The sequence below is a fragment of the Schistocerca gregaria genome, chromosome 4 (assembly GCF_023897955.1).
Source record: "Schistocerca gregaria isolate iqSchGreg1 chromosome 4, iqSchGreg1.2, whole genome shotgun sequence".
NCBI classification, from domain to species: domain Eukaryota; kingdom Metazoa; phylum Arthropoda; class Insecta; order Orthoptera; family Acrididae; genus Schistocerca; species Schistocerca gregaria.
The window spans coordinates 217,313,596-217,339,535 of record NC_064923.1 but is presented as its reverse complement, the minus strand read 5'-3'; the positions used below and the strand labels follow the sequence as shown (position 1 = coordinate 217,339,535).

The 25,940-nt window shown below is 39.2% G+C and overlaps 1 protein-coding gene across 1 annotated transcript in view; it reads right to left on the bottom strand.

Moving 5' to 3' along the window:
* LOC126267092 (protein eyes shut) overlaps window positions 1–25,940 on the bottom strand; it is a 275,518-nt gene that overhangs the window by 225,916 nt on the left and 23,662 nt on the right. The window contains exons 2-4 of the mRNA XM_049971959.1: window positions 18,477–18,647; window positions 17,140–17,288; window positions 16,929–17,042 (exon numbers count right to left, since the gene is read on the bottom strand). Coding sequence (XP_049827916.1) covers window positions 16,929–17,042; window positions 17,140–17,288; window positions 18,477–18,607 — 394 coding nt within the window. The 5' untranslated portion in view covers window positions 18,608–18,647. The remainder of the gene's footprint in view (window positions 1–16,928; window positions 17,043–17,139; window positions 17,289–18,476; window positions 18,648–25,940) is intronic.

The following is a 25,940-nucleotide window of genomic DNA, read 5'->3' as shown; positions in this document are numbered from 1 at the left end:
ATAACCAAGAGCTGCCACTAAAGAATTTACAGGTGAGATGAAAGACAGAAAAAAAACATATGGGTAGGGCAACTCAAACGGTAATCACACTCATAACTGATTTCATACTGAAGAAAAATATGATAGCTACCTAACCAATTGTTTCTTTGTTTTCATAGTCTGCAATGTTTTCAGCTATTCACTTACATTCTGTAAGTTACAAGGATTCAATAATAACTCAAAAAGCAATTAATATTAGCTCTTTCTACAATGAGACTCACTATGTTGGAAAAGACCAAGGGATTGGTAGAAAACTAGACTTATGAACATTTCACAAGCTAAAGAAGCATGGCCATCTTTCATTAATAGTGATCAGATCAGCATAATATGTCTGCAAATATTATGAAAAAGAAAGACTGTTACTTACCATATAGTGAAGATGTTGAGTCGCAGACAGGCACAACAAAAAGACAGAGAAAATGGTCATGTGTATGTGAGTTGTGTTTGCTTTTGCTTGTATCTCTGTGTTGTCTACTCCAGAAGACAGCCTTTTGGATGAAAGCTTACCTGTTTCTCAGTCTTTTCCCTACTCAATATCTCTGCTATATGGTGAGTAGCAATACATCTTTGTCACAACACTGTCATTATTCCATCTTGGATTTTCCATTGTTTAATCATCATTTATTGCATTTACAGGCCTTTAAGGCCTACAGCAGAAAAAGAAGGGATACAAACCACAATACAAAAAGACTACAACAAACTGCACATCACAAAAATTTGCAAAGGTACACATTATAAAAACAAAAACAAAAAAACATGTCAGTCACAATCTCAGTATAGGAGACATTTATTGCAGGTGGCGGTCCATCACTGTCAGTCCCCAGCCTCATTTTCTATGGCTATCGACTCCACTTGTTTGAGTATTGCCAGTACCCGATCCTTCTAATGCATCCTTGGTCATCCCTATGGGCATCTCCCAGCAGGTTGTGAATGGAGAACATGGCTAGGGAGGGATCCATCAGCTCAGAAGATGTGGCCAAACCACTGTAGCATCTTCTGCCCCAATATGCGGCAGATGTGTGGCTTTCCATACCACTGGTAAAGGTCTTCTTTTGTTCTTCATTCCCATTTACCTTCCACAGTATTGTAGACGGGTCCACATATATTTCAAAGGACCTTCCTCTCGAACGCACAAATTGCTTCTTCAGTTGTTGCTGAAGTTGTCCAGGTTTCATAACCATATAAAAGTACAGCCAAATCTTGCTTTTTAGCGATATCAGCTGGGATTTGAATATATTGTTTAGGCTGAAGAAACTGCAATTAGCATTTGTTATTCATTGCTGCACCTCTTCTGTCTCTTCACTTTTATTGGTCAGTTGGATCCATGATATTTGAATTCTCTTACTCATCCAAAGGCATACTTGTCAACAATAATGGAGGAGAGAGGAGCTTGATGTCACAAGACGAAAAGATATTTTGTTTTCCTCTCATTCACTACCAGCCATATTTGTTTCTCGTTGTGGAGGAATCGTGAAGTGTCAGCACTTACTTGCTCCTGGGTGTTGCCAAGAATCACAACATTATCAACAAATGCCAGGATTGCATCCATTCCCACCATCTTCATTTTTCTGTTTCAATCAGTGTTGCGGCTTGCTTTTTCCAAGGACAAGTTGAATAGCACTGGCGCCAATCTCCTTGTCACAATCCATTTTGAATGGTGACGATAGTTGGCTGCCAAACCTTACTTGACAAGTTGATTGGGAGTAGTAAGTTGCTATTAGTCAGATGTATTTACGTGGAATGTCGAGTTCTTCTACCGTTTTCCATAGCATACAGCAGTTAATGCTGTCATACACTTGTCTAAAACCAATGAAGATGAGGTGTAGTTTCCAATCGAACTCCTAAATTTTTTCTGTTAGTTTCCTCAAGGTAAATATGTGATCAAGAGTCAACCATCCAGAGATGAAGCCACACTGATATCGGCCTATAATTTCTTCAGCCTATAGTTTCAAGTGGTTTAGGAGCAGCTTTGTAAATACTTTGAACCCAATCTCAAGTAGAGAAATCCTGTGGTATTTGCATAGTCGTGTGGCATATAATTGCGCCCTTCCATTCATTAGGAATTTTTTCCACTGTCCAGGGGGTAGATATCAACTGCTTCAGTGCCTCCACCAATGCTTCACCCCCCCAGGCATAGCATCTCAGCTGCAATAGCACTACCACCTGGATCCTTGTTGTTCCTGAGGGCCTTTAGCGAAACACAGATTTCTTCCTCTGATGGTTCAAGGATTTCCTCACTATCAAATTGGACATGTGTCTGAGTTGTCAACACTGTTAGGCTGTCATGGTCCAATAAATTCTTAAAATGTTTATAAGTATGTTTGTCTGGTCTAGGGATGGTAACACTTCACCAGTCTCACTCGTTAAAACCAATGTATGTTGCTGGTAGACACCGCTGGCAAATCTTCAGGCCTGGAAAAAAGGGCCTGATAACTTCGTCTCTTCGACTGCTATCATCAGATTTTTTTGGTGTTCCCATTTCTTCCTCCTTATGAGCTAGTCTGTGTTTTGCCTCACCTCACAATAAGCTATTCTTTTATCATCTGAGGGTTGCTCTAGCCATTTCAGCCTCCTCACTGAGCTGGTCTCTACAGACTTCTGACATTCTTCATCAAACCAAGGTTTACTTTTGTGTCTTGGAAGGTAAACAAGCTCTTCATTTGTGCTCAGTAGCACTGCATTCCATAGGATCTTCCAACGTTTTGAGATGTTCTGCAAATTTTTCTTGGTATCACTGCCTCACTGCTACAGCTTTCAATTTTTCCTTGCCAAAGCAGACCATCCTTTCTGCATTATTTCATCATTTGGTAGACAGTTTCAGACAGACATAGTTTGGCTACAACCAAAAAGTGATCGGAGTTCATACCTACCCTGCAGAAGGTTCGTACATGTTTGGCACTTCCATGATGCCCTCGGTCAACTAGAAAATGATCAATCTGGTTCTTCATACTTCCATCTGGGGACATTCAGGTAGCCTTATGTACTTTTTTACATGGGAAGTGCATACTTCTGATGGTCATTCTCATTGTTTCAGTGAAGTTAATTAGCTTGACACCATTCTCATTGCTTGTTTCATGGCTACTATCAGGGCCCATTTTTTGGCAACACTCCTTTTTCTCTTCCCACTTTAGCATTGAAATCTCCTATTACCAGTTGGATTGAATGCCTACGTAGCCCATCTACTACATTTTCTAGCTTGAGATAAAAACTGTTCTTTGTTTCTTCGTCAGCATCTTCTGATGGGGCATGACAGTTGACTAGGCATATCTTATATGGTTCAGCATTTAATATCATCCAACAGATGTGGTCATTTCCATTGTTTAATTCACCTGTAAATAATTTTATTGATTGCTAATAAATAAACTAACATAATGAAGCTGATATTGCAAAAAAGGGAAGAGACAGAGAAAAAAGGGGTAACAAAGAAAGAAAGAGAGAAGAAAAATAAACAATTGTGCCAAATGCAATTCATCTTTACATAATTCCAATAAAACACATTTTAATGATTTTGTCTTGCTTATGAGAGAGTGGTTTAACAGCCACAACTCAAATTACCATTGTTCTTTCACACTGTTGAATGTATGATTATTGAAATTAAACGCTTGAGTTGCCAAATATGTTACAGTTTTATTCACACAACAAAGTGGTTACACTAAGGACATAACATCATATGACTTAGTGAAAGTGGTTCACTTTGTATTTAGTTGATAGAAAGCAAATAATCATGTTGCACAGCTCATACAGTTTTCATGAGGAATATTTTTCTGGCTGTGTCTAATTACTATTGCGATTAGTCACATTCTTGACACACACAAATAACCATTAAACAAAGATAAAGAGTTCTTTGCTGATTATGCAAGCATCATAGTTATGCACAAAAGAGGCAGGACATCAGAAGAAAAATAAATGAAATATTTTTAATAATTATTCAATGGTTTACAGTAAGTGGACAGTGTTTGTCAAAACACCAAGTTCAGCAATGTTAACAGAGTTTGGCTAAGGAAGTATCAGAAAGTTTGTTTACTTTGCATACTTCCATTCATTACTGCCATTTGGAATAATCTTTGTAGGAGTTCTATAATTAAACAGAAAGTATTAATTGCACACTAAACACATCATAAGGATAATATCAAGTGTCAGTACCTGATTATCACTGAATCATGCAGGCTTATTCATCAAACTAGGTATGTTGAGAACAGCCTCACAATACATTTATCTTTTATTTAGTTTGTTCTGAGTAATAAGTCACAAATTGAAAATAATACAGGGTGGCAATAAAGTTCTGCTATCATTTCAAAAACTCATAACTTAGAAAAATCATAGCTCTACTAGAGATAGAGCATCATTGTATGTTGTAAAACCATCAGAAATTCATAAAGTTTTCTTCTGTTATGCCCGACTTTTAACATATGCACCGCTCACTACATAGAACATCAAGGTGATATTTGAATTCTGTCCATGTACAGGTCAGCATTCCAGCCTCATTGATTCATGCACAATAGGTAACAGTGTATTGAATGGCATTGTGTACATGTGGTCCTTGACATAACTCCACTAAAAGAAATCTAAAGACATGATATCAGAAGAGTGCGGGTGGACTATTGTGACCTATCCACCTCTCAGGAAATGTGTTTACTTCCTGCATTTCCAAACTATGATGTAGGAGGGTATCAGCATACAGGAATGTAATGGACATTGGCATCTCTTCGATCTGTGATTGCAAAACTTGTTCAATCATGTTAAGTTCAACATTTCCCTCTATGGTTCTCTCTCCAAAAGAAAAATGAGCCTGTCACCTTATCGTGCGTTAGGCTATCCCAAACATTAAGCTTCAAGGTATCACAGATGTTATCATGTATGTTGTGTTTTCAAAGCCACAAATCCTATTGTTGTAGCAATTCACATGTCCATAAATGTGAGATGTTGCTATATGTGAAAACAGGCAATTTTCCAGGTAGTTACTGTCAGCATCTACGACTGCCAGCATGGTACATGCAAATGAATACTGCAAAGGGTGATCATTTGGCTACAATGTGTGGTCTATTTTGCACTTTGTATGCGAAGAGGCATAACCATTTATGTACTTTGTATGCAAAGAGGCATAACCATTTATGTAACACTTCATGGACAGTTGATCTTGCTTCCTGCAATTTGTGTGATGCTGATGAACTGACATCTTGGGGCTGCATTAAATGCAGCTTGTATTCTGTCAACAAACTTGAGACATATGGGGGCATCCACTTCTAAGAAGGTATTACACAGACTATCTTTTTTTAGGTTTTTGAAACCTCACATTACGCTTGTTTTCTCTGATGGTGCCCACGGACGTCACCATTGTCTAAAGGACCAACATGGTCGAATTAAGAGGTACATAGTAAGACTGCAGGAGGGAGCATATTGCCAAGCCAGGACACGGTAGCAGAGAATGAGCCCATTACAAAATCAGCAGTTTTATCCCATTTACCAAGGCCTCATTTGACTTTCTACCACACTCCCATTAATCAGGTACCTTAGGCAGGGGTCACAGGCATTCGTTCATCAGCAATCCTTGCCATTGGAGCAATGCTTAGTCCAACAATATGGACTGCCATTGGGAAGTTGTGGTGACTTCCCATCCAAGTAACAACTCTTAAGCAAGAAAAAGTCTTTCAATTCAGAAAATTTTGAATAAACTATTACCGGTTCCTTTCTGACAATGGCTACCTGATAAGTATTCAAAACTGGAGGTGTTTCTGTCTGTGGTATCCTGAGGTATCAGTGGTAGCAGATCATGCTCTGGAAGACAGACACAAAACTACAAACAGTGAAACATCTTTTATTAAATGGACAAATGGTTTCTGTCATAGCATTATGAAAGAAGCAATCGAAATAAAAATTTCAGATGTATCCTCACTAAAGAGAGTGGCCTTCAGCTAAGCAGAGCTTGAAGTGAGTGCAGTGGTCTTCAAAACATTATCTTATACAGAACCGGCACATCGCAGGTGCGGCATGGCTACAAAAGGACAAACCACACAACACTCAACACTTGAGCACTTGGCTAAAAACATTTTGGGATTTTAACCACTTGATCACTTGACATGGCTGGAAGTTTGAAAGAATGTTATCACTATATGTACTTGTGGAACCACACATATATATATATATATATATATATATATATATATATATATATATATATATATATATATATATATTAAAAACAAAGATTCCAAGACTTACCAAGCGGGAAAGCGCCGGCAGACAGGCACATGAACAAAACACACAAACACACACACAGAATTACGAGCTTTCGCAACTGGCAGTTGCTTCGTCAGGAAAGAGGGAAGGAGAGGGAAAAATGAAAGGATGTGGGTTTTAAGGGAGAGGGTAAGGAGTCATTCCAATCCCGGGAGCGGAAAGACTTCCCTTAGGGGAAAAAAAGGACAGGTGTACACTCGCACACACACACACACACATATCCATCCACACATACACAGACACAAGCAGACATATTTAAAGGCAAAGAGTTAGGGGCAGAGATGTCAGTCGAGGCGGAAGTACAGAGGCAAAGAAGTTGTTGAAAGACAGGTGAGGTATGAGCGGCGGCAACTTGAAATTAGCGGAGGTTGAGGCCTGGCGGATATCGAGAAGAGAGGATATACTGAAGGGCGAGTTCCCATCTCCGGAGTTCGGATAGGTTGGTGTTGGTGGGAAGTATCCAGATAACTCGGACGGTGTAACACTGTGCCAAGATGTGCTGGCCGTGCATCAAGGCATGTTTAGCCACAGGGTGATCCTCATTACCAACAAACACTGTCTGCCTGTGTCCATTCATGCGAATGGACAGTTTGTTGCTGGTCATTCCCACATAGAAAGCATCACAGTGCAGGCAGGTCAGTTGGTAAATCACGTGGGTGCTTTCACATGTGGCTCTCCCTTTGATCGTGTACACCTTCCGGGTTACAGGACTGGAGTAGGTGGTGGTGGGAGGGTGCATAGGACAGGTTTTACACCGGGGGCGGTTGCAAGGGTAGGAGCCAGAGGGTAGGGGAGGTGGTTTGGGGATTTCATAGGGATGAACCAAGAGGTTACGAAGGTTAGGTGGACGGCGGAAAGACACTCTTGGTGGAGTGGAGTGTCTTTCCGCCGTCCACCTAACCTTCGTAACCTCTTGGTTCATCCCTATGAAATCCCCAAACCACCTCCCCTACCCTCTGGCTCCTACCCTTGCAACCGCCCCCGGTGTAAAACCTGTCCTATGCACCCTCCCACCACCACCTACTCCAGTCCTGTAACCCGGAAGGTGTACACGATCAAAGGGAGAGCCACATGTGAAAGCACCCACGTGATTTACCAACTGACCTGCCTGCACTGTGATGCTTTCTATGTGGGAATGACCAGCAACAAACTGTCCATTCGCATGAATGGACACAGGCAGACAGTGTTTGTTGGTAATGAGGATCACCCTGTGGCTAAACATGCCTTGATGCACGGCCAGCACATCTTGGCACAGTGTTACACCGTCCGAGTTATCTGGATACTTCCCACCAACACCAACCTATCCGAACTCCGGAGATGGGAACTCGCCCTTCAGTATATCCTCTCTTCTCGATATCCGCCAGGCCTCAACCTCCGCTAATTTCAAGTTGCCGCCGCTCATACCTCACCTGTCTTTCAACAACTTCTTTGCCTCTGTACTTCCGCCTCGACTGACATCTCTGCCCTTAACTCTTTGCCTTTAAATATGTCTGCTTGTGTCTGTGTATGTGTGGATGGATATGTGTATGTGTGTGTGTGCGAGTGTACACCTGTCCTTTTTTTCCCCTAAGGGAAGTCTTTCCGCTCCCGGGATTGGAATGACTCCTTACCCTCTCCCTTAAAACCCACATCCTTTCATTTTTCCCTCTCCTTCCCTCTTTCCTGACGAAGCAACTGCCAGTTGCGAAAGCTCGTAATTCTGTGTGTGTGTTTGTGTGTTTTGTTCATGTGCCTGTCTGCCGGCGCTTTCCCGCTTGGTAAGTCTTGGAATCTTTGTTTTTAATATATTTTTCCCATGTGGAAGTTTCTTTCTGTTTTTTATATATATATATATATATATATATATATATATATATATATTAGATCTTCCCCCATGAACCATTTACCTTGCCGTTGGTGCGGAGGCTTGCGTGCCTCAGTGATACCGATAGCCGTACCGCAGGTGCAACCACAACGGAGGGGTATCTGTTGAGAGGCCAGACAAATGTGTGGTTCCTGAAGAGGGGCAGAAGCCTTTTCAGTAGTTGCAGGGGCAACAGTCTGGATAATTGACTGACCTGGCCTTGTAACAATAACCAAAACAGCCTTACTGTGCTGGTACTGCGAACGGCTGAAAGCAAGGGGAAACTACACCCATAATTTTTCCCAAGGGCATGCAGTTTTACTGTATGATTAAATGATGATGGCGTCCTCTTGACTAAAATATTCCGGAGGTAAAATAGTCATGCATTCAGATCTCCAGGCAGGGACTACTCAAGAGGATGTTGTTATCAGGAGAAAGAAAACTGGCATTCTACGGATCAGAGCGTGGAATGTCAGATCCCTTAATTGGGCACGTAGGTTAGAAAATTTAAGAAGGGAAATGGATAGGTTAAAGTTAGATATAGTGAGAATTAGTGAAGTTTGGTGGCAGGAGGAACAAGACTTCTGGTCAGGTGACTACAGGGTTATAAACACAAAATCAAATAGGGGTAATGCAGGAGTAGGTTTAATAATGAATAGGAAAATAGGAATGCGGGTAAGCTACTACAAACAGCATAGTGAACGCATTATTGTGGCCAAGATAGATACGAAGCCCACTCCTACTACATTAGTACAAGTTTATATGCCAACTAGCTCTGCAGATCACAAAGCAATTGAAGGAATGTATGATGAAATAAAAGAAATTGCTCAGATAGTGAAGGGAGACGAAAATTTAATAGTCATGGGTGACTGGAATTCAAGTGTAGGAAAAGGAAGAGAAGGAAACATAGTAGGTGAATATGGATTGGGACTAAGAAATGCAAGAGGAAGCTGCCTGGTAGAATTTTGCACAGAGCACAACTTAATCATAGCTAACACTTTGTTTAAGAATCATGAAAGAAGGTTGTATACATGGAAGAACCCTGGAGATACTAAAAGGTATCAGATAGATTATATAATGGTAAGACACAGATTTAGGAACCAGGTTTTAAATTGTAAGACATTTCCAGGGGCAGATGTGGACACTGACCAGAACCTATTGGTTATGACTTGTAGATTAAAACTGAAGAAACTGCAAAAAGGTGGGAACTTAAGGAGATGGGACCTGGATAAACTGACAGAACTAGAGGTTTACAGAGTTTCAGGGAGAGCATAAGGGAACAATTGACAGGAATGGGGGAAAGAAATACAGTAGAAGACGAATGGGTAGCTTTGAGGGATGAAGTAGTGAAGGCAGCGGAGGATAAAGTAGGTAAAAAGACGAGGGCTAATAGAAATCCTTGAGTAACAGAAGAAATATTGAATTTAATTGATGAAAGGAGAAAATATAAAAATGCAGTAAATGAAGCAGGCAAAAAGGAATACAAACGTCTCAAAAATGAGATCGACAGGCGGTGCAATGTGGCTCAGCAGGGATGGCTAGAGGACAAATGTAAGGATGTAGAGGCTTATCTCACTAGGGGTCAGATAGATACTGTCTACAGGAAAATTAAAGAGACCTTTGGAGAAAAGAGAGCCACTTGTATGAATATCAAGAGCTCAGATGGAAACCCAGTTCTAAGCAAAGAAGGGAAAGCAGAAAGATGGAAGGAGTATATAGAGGGTGTATACAATGGCGATGTACTTGAGGACAATATTATGGAAATGGAAGAGAATGTAGATGAAGATGAAATGGGAGATACGATACTGCGTGAAGAGTTTGACAGAGCTCTGAAAGACCTGAGTCGAAACAAGGCCGTCGGAGTAGACAACATTCCATTAGAACTACTGACGGCCTTGGGAGAGCCAATCCTAACAAAACTCTTCCATCAGGTGAGCAAGATGTATGAGACAGGCGAAGTACCCTCAGACTTCAAGAAGAATATAATAATTCCAATCCCAAAGAAAGCAGGTATTGACAGATGTGAAAATTACTGAACAATCAGTTTAATAAGCCACAGCTGCAAAATACTAACACGAATTCTTTACAGACGAATGGAAAAACTGGTAGAAGCTGACATCGGGGAAGATCACTCTGGATTCCGTAGAACTACTGGAACACGTGAGGCAATACTGACCTTATGAGTTATCTTAGAAAATAGATTAAAGAAAGGCAAACCTACGTTTCTAGCATTTGTAGACTTAGAGAAAGCTTTTTACAATGTTGACTGGAATACTTTCTTTCAAATTTTAAAGGTGGCAGGGGTAAAATACAGGGAGCGAGAGGCTATTTACAATTTGTACAGAAACCAGATGGCAGTTATAAGAGTCGAGGGGCATGAAAGGGAAGCAGTGGTTGGGAAGGGAGTGAGACGGTTGAAGCCTATCCCCGATGTTATTCAATCTGTATATTGAGCAAGCAGTAAAGGAAACAAAAGAAAAATTCGGAGTATGTATTAAAATCAATGGAGAAGAAATAAAAACTTTGAGGTTCGCTGATGACATTGTAATTCTGTCAGAGGCAGCAAAGGACCTGGAAGAGCAGATGAATGGAATGGATAGCGTCTTGAAAGGAGGATATAAGATGAACATCAACAAAAACAAAACGAGGATAATGGAATGTAGTCGAATTAAGTCGGGTGATGCTGAGGGAATTAGATTAGGAAATGAGACACTTAAAGTAGTAAAGAAGTTTTGCTATTTGGGGAGCAAAATAACTGATGATGGTCGAAGTAGAGAGGATATAAAATGTAGAATGGCAATGGCAAGGAAAGCATTTCTGAAGAAGAGAAATTTGTTAGCATCGATTATAGATTTAAGTGTCAGGAAGTCATTTCTGAAAGTATTTGTATGGAGTGTAGCCATGTATGGAAATGAAACATGGACGATAAATAGTTTGGACAAGAAGAGAATAGAAGCTTTCGAAATGTGGTGCTACAGAAGAATGCTGAAGATTAGATGGGTAGATCAGATAACTAATGAGGGGGTACTGAATAGGATTGGGGAGAAGAGAAGTTTGTGGCACAACTTGACCAGAAGAAGGGATCGGTTGGTAGGACATGTTCTGAGGCATCAAGGGATCACAAATTTAGTATTGGAGGGCAGCGTAGAGGGTAAAAATCGTAGAGGGAGACCAAGAGATGAATACACTAAGCAGATTCAGAAGGATGTAGGTTGCAGTAGGTACTGGGAGATGAAGAAGCTTGCACAGGATAGAGTAGCATGGAGAGCTGCATCAAACCAGACTCAGGACTGAAGACCTCAACAACAACAACAACAACAACAACAACAACATTTGTTAGATTTCTTTAAGAGCTCCTGTGTACTCTTATCTATACCAAATTTTCTGATTGTTTTGAAAAGTTTGCCTGAATGTAGAGTCATAAGCCTATTTAAAATCTACAACCATACACAAATATTTTTTTAGTTTTTCTTAAAATATTAACTTCAGATTATGGATCTGGAGTGTACAGGATCTACCTCTGACAAACTTGTGTAATGTTCTTCTAATTCTGCACCCAACCTTTCTTCAATTGTTCTGAAAGTGTTGCAGAAAATAATCTGCATGCTACAGAGAGAATGGATACAATCTTATGGTTGTTGACATATGTTCTGTCACTTTTTTTTGTGTAGTGGGTGGACTTATGTGATTTTCCAGTCATTTAAAGTGCAGTCCAGTACTTTTCCTTCTTTCCAGGTTTTTTTTCCCATCAGTTTAACTAGTACCAGTTGCATTTCTCATCTGCTGTATTTTAGAATTTCTGCTGATGCTTTAAAATTCTTCAAATAATTCAAAATTGTTCTTATTTCTCCATCATTTGGAGGTTGATTTGTTCCTTAAATTATGTTAGATTTGCCTAATTCAAATATTTCTTTTTGTTCCTTACAATTTAGTAATTTAAAAAAAATTCTTACTACAATTTTTCACTTGTCCATACCAAGATCACCTTCTTCATTCCTAAAACACAAGCCCTTTGGCTGAAAGCTCTTTAATTTTGTTTTGAATAACTGATAGGTGTTTATACTATAGTTTTTCTTGAAGTTTTGATCAATCAAATCTGATATCTCTTTCTTGTACTTTCACTGAGTATTTCTGATGATTTTGTCTGTTTCCTTTTTAATGTTGCTAAAAAAATGTAAATGTCGTGTGACTAGGGCCTCCCCATTGGTAGACCGTTCGCCGGGTGCAAGTCTTTCAATTTGACGCCACTTTGGCATCTTGCGTGTCAATGGGAATGAAATGACAATGATTAGGACAACACAACACCCAGTCCCTGAGTGGAGAAAATCTCTGACCCCAGCTGGGAATCGAACCCGGGCCTTTAGGATTAATATTCTGTTGCGTTGACCACTCAGCTACTGGGGGCGGAACAATGTTGCTATGCTGTTCATTTTTTTAATTTTTTTATTTTTTTACTGATATTCTGCTGCATGGTTTATTTCCTCTCTTATTTCTTACCAAATTCGAGTATCCACCTTTCTCAGGCTCTTGACAAATTCTGTATTATTCCCTTTGAATAGAGTCTCTTTATTATTTTAAAAAGTGTTAGATTTATTTTATACATAAATTAACAGCAGTAAATAAACATTTTAAATGGAAGCAAAGCCTCTGTTTTGGGGGAAAAAAGCGGCTGATTCTCCTGATTCCTGTTTTATTGCTGTTTACTTATAATGCAAGCTTCACAGTGGTGTAAGTATACTCTCTCATTCCAGAAGTACCTTGCTTTATTTTCAAATTTTCTACACAAGGTAGTTGACCAGATGAATACACAATTTCCTGTATCTTGTCAGATTATTGAATACTTATAAATAGAATTATTGAATTCCAATAAGAACATCACACTAGCTTGTATAATCTTAAAAGAAAGATATATTCTACATTTCTTAATTATCTACATCACAATTAATCTGAAATAAATATTCTTTGTGCAGATTAAAGTTTCCCTGATGTAAGAGAGTTGCTGAGGCCCTCTTTTTCAATAGATACATCATTTAAACTTTTCTATATTTTGCCAGACCACTACCTCAACATCTTGGGCAATGATGCCAAATGTTACTATGGCAGCATGTTATTTTTCATCGTGAACTTGAGTGTGCATTCATAATATTACCTCATATGCAGAAAGGGCATCATTAATATTAAATGCCAATGAAAATGCAAGGAACTTGGGCTGATTTTGTACATATAGACACAGATCAGACAACTATTTGCATTTATTTTCTTCTTTCCTCAAGTAGGGAAGGTGATCAACAAAATAAATCCACTTGACATAATAATGGCTTTTGTATGTACTTGCTTTACTAGCATATTTTAATAAACCATTTTGACACTTCCTGTCTCATACATCCTTAGAACTCAACATAAGTCAATTTTATGTCACTCTTATTTTACAATGAATGTCAATCTTGTATAACAGCATTATACATATGGGATCTATCCTGATTTACTCCAAACATATTCTTCTGGTGTCTGCTTTAGGATACTGGCCAGTGAAGAGGAGTCACTGTTCATCATTTGCTTGCCAAAAGCTTAAGGCTCCTGCCACTGACTAATGGAGCTGCAATGCATTACAAAAAAAATTAAAATCCCATATTGGTAAACGACACTGAAAGTTGTCACAGACATATTTTCTACATCTACATCTACATCTACATCCATACTCCACAAGCCACCTGACGGTGTGTGGCGGAGGGTACCCTGAGTACCTCTATCGGTTCTCCCTTCTATTCCAGTCTCGTATTGTTCGTGGAAAGAAGGATTGTCGGTATGCTTCTGTGTGGGCTCTAATCTCTCTGATTTTATCCTCATGGTCTCTTCGAGAGATATACGTAGGAGGGAGCAATATACTGCTTGACTCTTCAGTGAAGGTATGTTCTCGAAACTTTAACAAAAGCCCGTACCGAGCTACTGAGCGTCTCTCCTGCAAAGTCTCCCACTGGAGTTTATCTGTCATCTCCGTAACGCTTTCGCGATTACTAAATGATCCTGTAACGAAACGCACTGCTCTCCGTTGGATCTTCTCTATCTCTTCTATCAACCCCATCTGGTACGGATCCCACACTGCTGAGCAGTATTCAAGCATTGGGCGAACAAGCGTACTGTAACCTCCTTCCTTTGTTTTCGGATTCCATTTCCTTAGGATTCTTCCAATGAATCTCAGTCTGCCATCTGCTTTACCGACGATCAACTTTATATGATCATTCCATTTTAAATCACTCCTAATGCGTACTCCCAGATAATTTATGGAATTAACTGCTTCCAGTTGCTGTCCTGTTATATTGTAGATAAATGATAAGGGATCTATCTTTCGATGTATTCGCAGCACATTACACTTGTGCACATTGAGATTCAATTGCCATTCCCTGCACCATGCATCAATTCGCTGCAAATCCTCCTGCATTTCACTACAATTTTCCATTGTTACAACCTCTCGATACACCACAGCATCATCCGCAAAAAGCCTCAGTGAACTTCTGATGTCATCCACAAGGTCATTTATGTATATTGTGAATAGCAACGGTCCTACGACAATCCCCTGTGGCAAACCTGAAATAACTCCTACTTCGGAAGACTTCTCTCCATTGAGAATGACATGCTGCGTTCTGTTACCTAGGAACTCTCCAATCCAACCACACAATTGGTCTGATAGTCCATATGCTCTTACTCTGTTCATTAAATGAGTGTGGGGAACTGTATCGAATGCCTAGCAGAAGTCAAGAAATACGGCATCTATCTGTGAACCCGTATCTATGACCCTCTGAGTCTCGTGGACAAATAGCACGAGCTGGCTTTCACACGATCGTCTTTTTCGAAACCCATGCTGATTCCTACAGAGTAAATTTCTAGTCTCCAGAAAAGACATTATACTCGAACATAATACGTGTTCCAAAATTCTACAATTGATAGACGTTAGAGATATAGGTCTATAGTTCAGCACATCTGTTCGACGTCCCTTCTTGAAAACGGGGATGACCTGTGCCCTTTTCCAATCCTATGGAATGCTATGCTATTCTAGAGACAGCTGAGATGCCTTATAACTGTGTACTGTAATCATGATGTGCTGACTTTATCTCTTACACCATCATCATTATATTTCATTACAGACTGTTTTGCTTATCCTCAACTTTGTTCTCTGAAGCATATCATCTAAACTTTGGCCTCTGTCCTTTGACAATCCTCTTTTGCCTTTCTGGCTGAGGAACTGGTCCAAAATTGCTCACAATTTGTGGCTCCTGCATCTTCCAGTATTCAGTATATTTTCTTACGTAGTGACTTCACTCTCTTCTCTGGCCAAGCCGATCAATTTGTTTATGCATACAATTTACCTTCTCTCTCATATATGCCTTTTTTCATTCATACTAATCATCTGTCTATTTTTAACAAGCATTTCTTCCCCAAAGCTCTGAATCTACTGCACAATTGTGGTCAAACTCTGCTTTTCCCCAGAACTATCATGATCAATGGTCATGCCGAAATGATTTAACTAATCAATTATAAGAAGTTTAACAGAGTACAATGATAATAAATAAACAGTAAGTGGTAACAGTAAACTTGTTGTTTCAATCAATATTAATAACAGTGATGGTAAAGCCTACCCTAAAATGCTGGCATTTAAAATTAATATGAAAAGTCAGGCTATTTTTGATTATAAAGAAAAGCTAGCAAAAATTTCCACTGATGACCCAGCACACACACTTCAATAGAAATTGTATGAAAAATAATGTCATTCCCGCTTATCTCAAAATGGACATTAGAACTAACATAATAACCACAAAGAAGACATTGGAAAATGCACAAAAACTTTTGGTGAAAAATGAACTCAAAGAATATTATATCAAAAAACAGACGTCCAACACACAGCTTTATAATGCACAATTAGTGTTGGGAAAGTTGCTTCATCAGCAAGAACATGAATCCATTACTGAAAAAGTCAGAAAGTATGCCAAATCCATTGTGTAGACAATGAGTTAGAAGTTGGGGTTGGCTATTTCTGGATCATCTTTTGCTGGGTATGATCTGTTTGTTAATTGTTTTCTTTCAAAATATACAATGAACTTCAACATTAAATGAATGACAGTATTTTGAAAAAGAAGGGGAAGCTTACATAGATTTTTCATCTCATATGAAAGTTAAAGAGTTTAACATCTTGTTGGTAGCAAGGTGAGGTGGCAAAGCATTAACTCAGATGACGTAGGATGAAAAAAGGATTCAGCCATGTGCTTATCTACGGGGTCAGCATGATTTAGGAATACAGCACAAAACTGGAATCAGATACTGATTTCAACTCTGTTCCTCCGAACTACGAGACCAATTCCTTAACCATTGTGCCATCTTGTTGTTTCCATGAGATTCTACTTATTCTTCATCTTCTTTCTTACATTTACGCTCCAAAGACAAAAAAATCTGATATGAAGATATCGGACTTCATTACTTCCACTAATGCATTTCAGATACACCTCCAAGCAACAGACATTCTTTCTACTTTCATTTGCAAGACACAGCTTCATTGCAAAGTCATTTTGAGTAATTACTAACATCTATCAATCAATGCTAATTACTAACATCTATCAATCAGTGTTACCTCTATATGAATGCTGATTGTATAAAATGTACCACTGAGTACTGGTGCTATGTAAATCTTTAAGCCTTTCATCTTGTGTTCATTTTGTGAGGTACAAACTGTGTATTTAATATGCATAATGCAATAGTAAGTTGAAAAAAAATACATGTAAAACACACAGTGTAAGGTATTTGTAGAATATATAGTCACCTGAGTAGCCTGGTAGACACTGACATACATAGCCATTGACTTCATCTACACATGTACCATTGTTCAGACAAGGATTTGACTCACACTCATCAAAATTTTCTTCACATTGTTCACCTGTTTAAAAAACTGAGGTTATTAGAAGTATTAAATGTAATAGTATTTGTGGCTACATATATTACTTAAAATATGTTTAAACTTATTGTCGTATTACCCATGTACCCATCTGGACAAGTGCAGTTGTATGATGCAACACCATCAATGCATGTTCCTCCATTCATGCAAGGGTTTGACCAACACTCATCCCAATTTGTTTGGCACTGTATGCCAGTATAGCCATCAATACAATAGCATGTATAAGAACTGGAATAAAAACAACGTAAATAGCATTGTGAAGTTTGAATATATGCCAGAAAAAATTCAATACAATATGAGTGCCAGTGACTATATGTATCATACAGCATCTTCGAAGTTGCAAAATGAAAAATTATCACCAGTCACAATTATAGAGGGAAAAAAGACAAGTTGCCAAACATGTCCACTGCCAAAATGAGACTGTGAATCTTAGATTAAGGCATTCACACAACTCTATCATAAATGAAACTTTTTATGTATTAGTATACAAGGATAGTTCACTACTCACCAAACAGAAGTACCACTGTAACTGTAGACAGGCACATAGAAAACAATGGCAACTTACAAAGAAATTGTAATATGTTCTCCTTTAGAATTAAACACACACACACACACACACACACACACACACACACACACACACACACACACAGGGATGAATAGTATTGAAAGGTCCAGGAAAGAGGGAGTCCGTGTAAACCACACAGGTGACCACATTTGTACTAATAAGACACTTAGTTGAGTAACAGCCACTCTCAAAGCTCGAGATAAATAATCTGCTGTCACCTAACATACCTGATGCTACTGAGCAGCTGATCATTTATGTCTCCAAAACATTTACATCTACATCTCATTCTCACTATCACAGACAAATTACAGTCGGATACAAAACTGGGGACTGGCTGGTATATATAATGGAAACAAAACTCATCTTATTATGGAAAAGCACTATCTCAACTTGATATCAAATGAATTAACAACTCTACTTGTTACAATATTCAAAATAATAATAAAAAATGTGTATCAAAATAGAATGTGCAACTTAAAGTTGCATCAAAATGGGGACACTTATTGATTCAATATTAAATCTCCAATTTTTAGACTGTATTTGCAAGATAAATAACGTTTCTCACTTGCACCAAATTCTGAAAATTGAGCTGATAACAGTGAGATTTTGACAACTTCTGATCACTGCAATGGAATTCTGATGCAACAACAAGATAAATGGTTATACTTTATACTAGGACACATTCAACAGCCTCTAAAGCCCTTATATACACATTATGCGTGCTACATGACTGGTCAAACTACAATTACACTGCGCTGACTTTTCAAATGAAGGAAACTGTATTCAAAATACATTTATTTCTAATTGATCAACACAATAAGATTATCATTTCACGATGATGAACATACCTATTAAGGTCATCTATGCAGATTCCATGAATACATGGGTTGCTGAGACACGCAAATCCAGCCTTTGTTATTGAAGAAAATAGTCCTATGGCATAGAGGGCCACAATAAACACTTCACCCAAGAGCTTCATGGGTCATCCTGCTATTATCAGCTATGCAGTTCTAAGTGACCTGTAAAGGTGTAGGCATAAGATATTTCAAAACCAAGTAAAAATTTCCTGAATGATTGCACATTTTGATTTCCTTTTACTTTACCCTGAAAAGAATTGTAATTTTAATTACAGAAATTTTGTATTAATATAAGATAATAGAAAACTGTAACAGAATTGTAAGAAAAAAGTAAATTGAATACTGTGTATGGACTGTACGCCCTACAGACCAGCAACCATTCATAGATTGATCATTACGGCCTTCAGCCTAAATTCAGACTTGTGTGAATTCAATGCTAAACATGAATTTTCACAAACTATTGAAGTGACTAACTTGTCTCCAATGGAGGATTATTTTGGTTTATGTACTTTTCAAGAAAAATGGTACATTGTTTACATGTGCAGTGTTCACATTGCACCTCAACTGGTGCACAACTTACCAAGTGGCCACAGGTAGACAGTGTCAGTGTGCATGTGACTCCTATGTCACAAAGACCTTGATAATGCATTTTCGTTCCACCATATCTAACCCTTCACATGTTACTACCCAGTTGTTGCTGTTACTCCAGAACATACAACAGATCCTACACACAATGGTGAACAAGATCACAATTCCATCACCACATCCAACCCAGAGCTGTCCAAGAGCCTCCCCACATCGATTCACTGGTGAAGGAATTCAGAGGGACGTCACCATTGTTCCAGATGTTTGACCAGAAGATCAAGCCCTGAGCAAACTATGTAGCCAGACTGGAGCAATATTTCCTAGCCCATGGTATCACTGGTGACATCTAGCAGCCCACATTCTTCTTACCCTATGCAGGCCCAGAAATGTATCATTTACTGCAGCAACTCATTCTGAAGGGAAGCCCAACAAACTCCTTCCATACTTAAAGGCATGTTTACTAAGATATTTTTATTCTCAAGTGCATTTTGGTATGGTCTGCCATAAATTTTTTAGCTGACACAAGCTTAGTGGACAATCTTACAGAGAGCGGAGAGCAAAATTGCAGGATTTGTTCCATGGCTGTCAGGGTCAAGGTTATAATCCTCACTGTAAACCATCCAATGCAACCTCACTTGTCAGAAACATGATATTTGTACATTCATCAGATGAAGGACTCCATATTGACCTCCTCAATTTTAAGGATCCCAAGTTACAGACTTGCCTCCCCATTATTAGGGCTTTTGAAGAATCTCTACAATCATCAGCAAAATTACAAGACCTTTCACAAATGTTATGGCCCACCCGACTCACCAGCCCCAACCCTGGCCTTTACAGCATTCTGATTTGTCTGCACCTGGCAAGCCCTCTACCAATGTACATTGCCCAAAATGATTATTCTCATACAGCAACTGTTTTATCACTGGCATATGGCAACACTGTTATTATCAAACTTCCTGTCAGATTAAAAGTGTGTGCCAGATTGAGACTCAAACTTAGAATCTTTTCCTTTTTCTGGGCAAGTGCGCTACCAAATGAGCCGTCCAAGCACGACTTATGATGAATCCTCACAGCTTTACTCCCACCAGTACCTCATCTCCTACCTTTGCTGGGCTAAATGTTCTTCCTGTGACAAGACAGGAAACAAGGCAGAAGTTTGCCAATCTTCCCTCAAGATGAAGGTAGATTATGCCCACATGGAGCCCCTTTCTCCTGGAGTTGAGGAGGTGCCCAATGCCTATACTCCAGACATTTTAAACGTCAATAGTGTGCTCCCTGTATCTGATAGATTCTTCAAGCTCATGGTGGAAGTCAACACAGTCTCTGTGGAGTTCCGGATTGATATGTGTTCTTCCACAATTATCAATTTAGGAGACTTATGGAGTCCCCTCCGCTACAGGAATTCTGCTAGCTACAGCAAGAATACTATCAAAATGAAAGGACAATTCACAGCTTTTAATCAGCATCATTCTACTGTCTTCATGGCAGGCATCTTGGTGGTAACTGTAATTGCCCTGTTAAAGTGTTAGAAACTTAAGTCAGCTGGTGTAATTTTGAAATAAAAGTTCGTGTGAAGTACCATTGCTACAAACTGTGGAAACTAAGCCACTGAATATTAAAAGTAATGTTATTCAGGAATACACCCAACTAACTACACAAAATAAGAGGCCATGTACATTTGCAAGTGAATGGTTCAAAGTAAGAATTAATACTGTAAGGGAAATCGGTCACAAGTATAGTTACGTTGGTACACACTCAGTTGTTTGCAAACATACAATCGGGATAGAGGCATGTATGTTCTAAGTAATATCATTCCCGTGGCCTGAGAAAAAGAATTGTGGTTAAAATGTATTTAACCTTCTAAGAAAGAAAATAATCAGACTTCATAATTAAAAGAAAAGAAAGACTGCAGGCTCTGAATGTCACGGCAAATATGACCTAAATATTGAAACTGACATTGGCAGCCACAAAGGGAAAGAGATGACCACATACACATACCTCTATTGCTGAGCAGCACCGCCGTGAAGATCGTCACCTCCATCTAAATTCTCCATACAAAATTAAAATAATAATAATAATCTTCCAAAGTTACAGGAGCTGGGGTCCATGGTATCGTAAATGAGAAGACTGTACTGTTTCATAATTTGCTTTTATTATATAACACAATTTCACTTTGAATTATGGAGTACTCGGTTTGCATCTTACGAGGGTCACTCCAACAGAAATGCACACTATTTTTGTAAAAATACAGTTTTCATTCTGCATGTGTGAAAGTTGTACAGTGTGTAGACTTGTTTTCAAACTTAGTTCAACCTATTCCCGTGAGTGGCGCCATCACAGCATGTCTTCAAGATGGCTGCTATATTTGACGTTCATCAGAAGCAACGTGCTGTCATAGAATTCCTGTGCTGTGAAAACGAGACAGTGGGAAACATCCAGAAAAGGTTGAAAAAGGTGTATGGAGATGCTGCTGTTGATCACAGTACAATTAGTCGGTGGGCAAGCAGGTTACGTGATGAAAGCGGGCACGGCAATATTGAGGATTGTCCTCACAGCGGTAGGCCTCGTACTGCACACACTGCAGGCAATGTGCAGAGAGTTAACGAATTGGTGACTGCTGACAGACACACCACAGTGAACAAATTGTCACGCTATGTTGGGATAGGGGAAGAAAGTGTTTGCAGAATACTGAAAGTGTTGGCGTTAAAAAAGGTTTGTGCCAGGTGGGTTCCCAGGATGTTGACAATGGCTCACAAAGAAACAAGAGAAATGGTATGCAGCGAACTTTTGGAACAGTACGAGAATGGTGGAGATGAATTTCTTGGAAGAATTGTGACAGGTAATGAAACATGGCTCCATCATTTTTCACAAGAGACAAAGAGGCAGTCAGTGGAGTGCCATCATGCAAATTCACTGAAGAAAAAAAATTCAAAACCACACCTTCTGCTGGAAAAGCTATGGCTATGGTATTTTTCATTTTTGAAGGACTCTTGCTTGTGGACATCATGCCAACTGGAACCACTATAAATTTTAATGCATATGTGACGACACTGAAGAAACTTCAAACTCGACTGAGTCGTGTTTGAGCACATCAGCAAGAGCAGGATGTTTTGCTATTGCACAACAATGCACGGCCACATGTCAGTCAAAAAACCATGGAAGCGATCACTGAAAAACCCGCCTTACAGTCCTGACCTTGACTATCTTCTCTTTGGGAAACTGAAAGACTCTCTTCATGGGACAAGGTTTGAAGATGATGACTTCCTAGTGCACACTGCCAAACAGTGGCTCCAACAGGTGGGTGCAGAATTTTACCATGCGGGTATACAGGCACTGGTTCCAAGATGGCATAAGGCAGTTGAGAGGGATGGAAATTATGTGGAGAAATGAAAATATTGTTCCTATAGGATGTATCTACACACTAAAACTTTCAAACATGTAGAATAAAAGATGGATTAAAAAAAATAGTGTGTATTTCTTTTGGAGTGACCCTCGTGTTACCAGCACATGAGAACAATGACAGTTAACTATTACTAAAACTAATAAATGAAGAGTGTAAATCTTCTTTTGTCTGTCAGTGTTAAATATTTTTCAATTTAATCTTTGGCGTGAGAGTCAAATAGAGTCAATAGAGTCTATACATTTATCAATAAGAAAAAAATATTAAGTTCCTCTAAATAACCACTCAATGAGCCACAAAATTCCTTGGTCTGGAATTCTTTTAATGCTTTGAGCTTGGAAGTACATACTCCCATCAACAGCATCCAATTGTCAGTGACTAGCTGCTACTTAAGCAACAAATGATCTGAGTGCAAGTCAGTTTTTCTCATCTTAACACCAGCATTACTGGATTTGGGGCTCATATCACTCTCACTCCAATAGCCAATACCTCCTCCTTCAAAGTGTGGAATATTCACTTCACTCTCAGGGATAAGCAACAGTCAGAACTACAGTGCCTCCAACAGGAAGGCATTCTCACTAAGGCCACCATCAGTCAGGGCTACTCCAAGCAATCATGTGGAAAATCCAAATGGGTCAATTCAGATTCAAAACCACAATCAATGCACAGTCTGTCATTGACACCTACCCAATTCCAAAATTGGATGACATTATGGTGTGACTCGCAGGAGGCGAGATTTTTGCCAATACTGATTTGCAGGATGCTTACCTTCAGCTCCCTCTGGATGAGGCATCACGGAACATTCTAGTCATTAACACTCTGTTTGCATTTTTCTGCTATAACAGGCTTCCTTTTGGCATTGGCAGTGCACCAATTATTTTTCAATGATACCTTGAACAGCAAATTAGGAATATACCCAGCACAGCAAACACCTGGAGAACATACTAGTCAGTGGTAAAAGTGCTCAGGAGGTGGCAGCCAACCTTGATGATTTCTTTGCCATTTTTCAACTAACCAGTCTCAAGGCTTACACAAGACCCATTATTTGTTCCTGAGGTGGAATATCTTGGCCATGTACTTGGTGCTCCATGAGTATAACCCACACAACAACATAATGAAGCCATCCAGAAACTCTTCAGTCCCACAGGATATCAAGCAACTACTACAATCTGTTCTTATAGATTTCTCCATCTTAATCTTACTGTACTTTAATTAATGAAAGTTTTACACCAGACATATTTTGCTTTTATTTATAAAGCATCTTCTGTCGTTATTCTGCAAATTAAATAAATACGTTTGTACATTTTTGACTATATTATGAAAAGGATATATTGCTATTCACCATATAGCAGAAATGTTGAGTTGCAGATAAGCACAACAAGAAGACTGTCGAACAAGTAAACTTTCAGCCAAAAGAGCTTTCTTCCAAATTAGACAACACACACAGACACGCTCAAGCAAGCGCAATTCATTCACACATGACCAATTTCTCTGGCTGCCGAGGCAGCAGCAAGACCCATTTTTTGTCGCTGAGGTGGAATATCATGGTCACATTCTCAGTGCTTCAGGAATACAATTCTCACTAAACCAGAGACAATGGAACGTGTGTGTGCTTTGCATTTGCTTTGGTGTGTGTATGTATGTTGTCTAATTCAGAAGAAGGCCCTTTTGGCTGACAGCTTGCTTGTTTGACAGTCTCTTTGTTGTCCTTATCTGCGACCTTTTTTTTTATAATGTAATTAAATACCCTCTGCCATATGGCTCATGGTAATTTGCAATTATAGATGTAGATGTTGCTGTCGATGTAGAATATCTGCTCTTTATTGTAACTACCAAACGATCCCTTTTTTAATATTGTCATTATTCCATCCTGGACTTTTCATTGTTTGTACATTTTTGATTGTTTCACATTAGAAACAGTATTTTTGTTTAGTTGGTGTGCACTTTACTTAAAGTGTTTCTGCCTCTTGTTTACATATTCTCCAAACCACTGCTTCTTCCCTCTTTGTTAGCTGAGGCTGGTGTCAAAAGACTTCGTTTCACATGTACATCTGGCAGTTTTGTCTTTCTGCAGTTTTTCTTATGCTGCATTTGCATACTGTTGGAAATCGAACTGAAGTTACGTGTGTTCTCACTCAGCACAGTGTTAGTGTGTTTATGTCTGTTCGTTTGTTTTTGTATGTCTGTTCGTTTGTTTTTGTGTAAGTTGTAAACATTGTCAACCTGAGAAACTACATTTTTTTTTTAGATATATATATTTAAATTGTGTATGTGTGTGTGTGTGTGTGTGTGTGTGTGTGTGTGTGTGTGTGTGAGAGAGAGAGAGAGAGAGAGAGAGAGAGAGAGAGAGAGAGAGAGAGAGAGTGAGAGAGAGTAAATTGGTGAAAATGTCTTATATGTTCGGCAGTGATGTGAGAGGAGATGAGTGGGGGGGGGGGGGGGGGGGGGGGATGATTGCGAGTTAAAAGCAAACGCAAAAAGTATCTGGTGTAAAACTCCCTTTAATTAACTTTCAGTAGTAACCTTAAGAGAGAAAAACTGATATAACTGATTTCAATAGCTGCTGCACAGAAGATGACCATGCAAACAAACATATTACAATTTGTGCCTGGCCAACTTAATTATTATCACAAGTTCATCTCACAAGCCGCAACAATAGCAGAACTGTTCCATCAGCTGTTATGTGAAGTTTAATTGGCATCTACTCTGCGATAAAGCCTTCTCTATGCCTTATGGCCTACGGTTCATCAAAACATTTAATTGTAGCAGCTACTGCTTCTGGTTATAACTTGGGCACGATATTATCTCAAAAAGTACATGGTGTGAAATGTGAACACTGCATTCATATCCAAAACTCTGACACAGACACAACCGAACAACAGCCAAATGGAAAACAAGGCCCTGGGTATTGTGTTCACACTCCAGAAATTTGACGATTATGTGTACAGCCGACATTTCACATTACTAACTGAACATAAATCTCTTTTCCCATTATTCAAGGCAGTCTTCAATATTCCAACTAAACTGGCACATTGCTTCCACAGCTGGGCATTATTTTTGTCTCGCTAGCCATGTGACACCAAATACCACTCAACAATTCAACATGCAAATGCTGACGTTCTCTCCAGGTTACCTTTGGACAAGACACATAACTCAGTTCACAACCCAGTTTTCAAGGAAATACTCTGGACTGTGCAACAGGAGTGGCTGACAGATTGGAACAATTGAATCATTTAGAAATCCAAGCATTCCAGCATATGCACATGCACATCCACCCTCAATGGAGTCCTCTTGGTTCAAGAGAAAATAGTCACACCAATGTTGTGATCCCATCCGCCTTGTAACACCGCATCTTGTGCCTCCCACACCAATGCTATTGGGAAGTTGTGCTTATTAAGAGGATAGCCTATCAACATGCGCATTGGCAATGTGTTGATGCAGATATTACCAACATGAAGGTGGAATGTGAG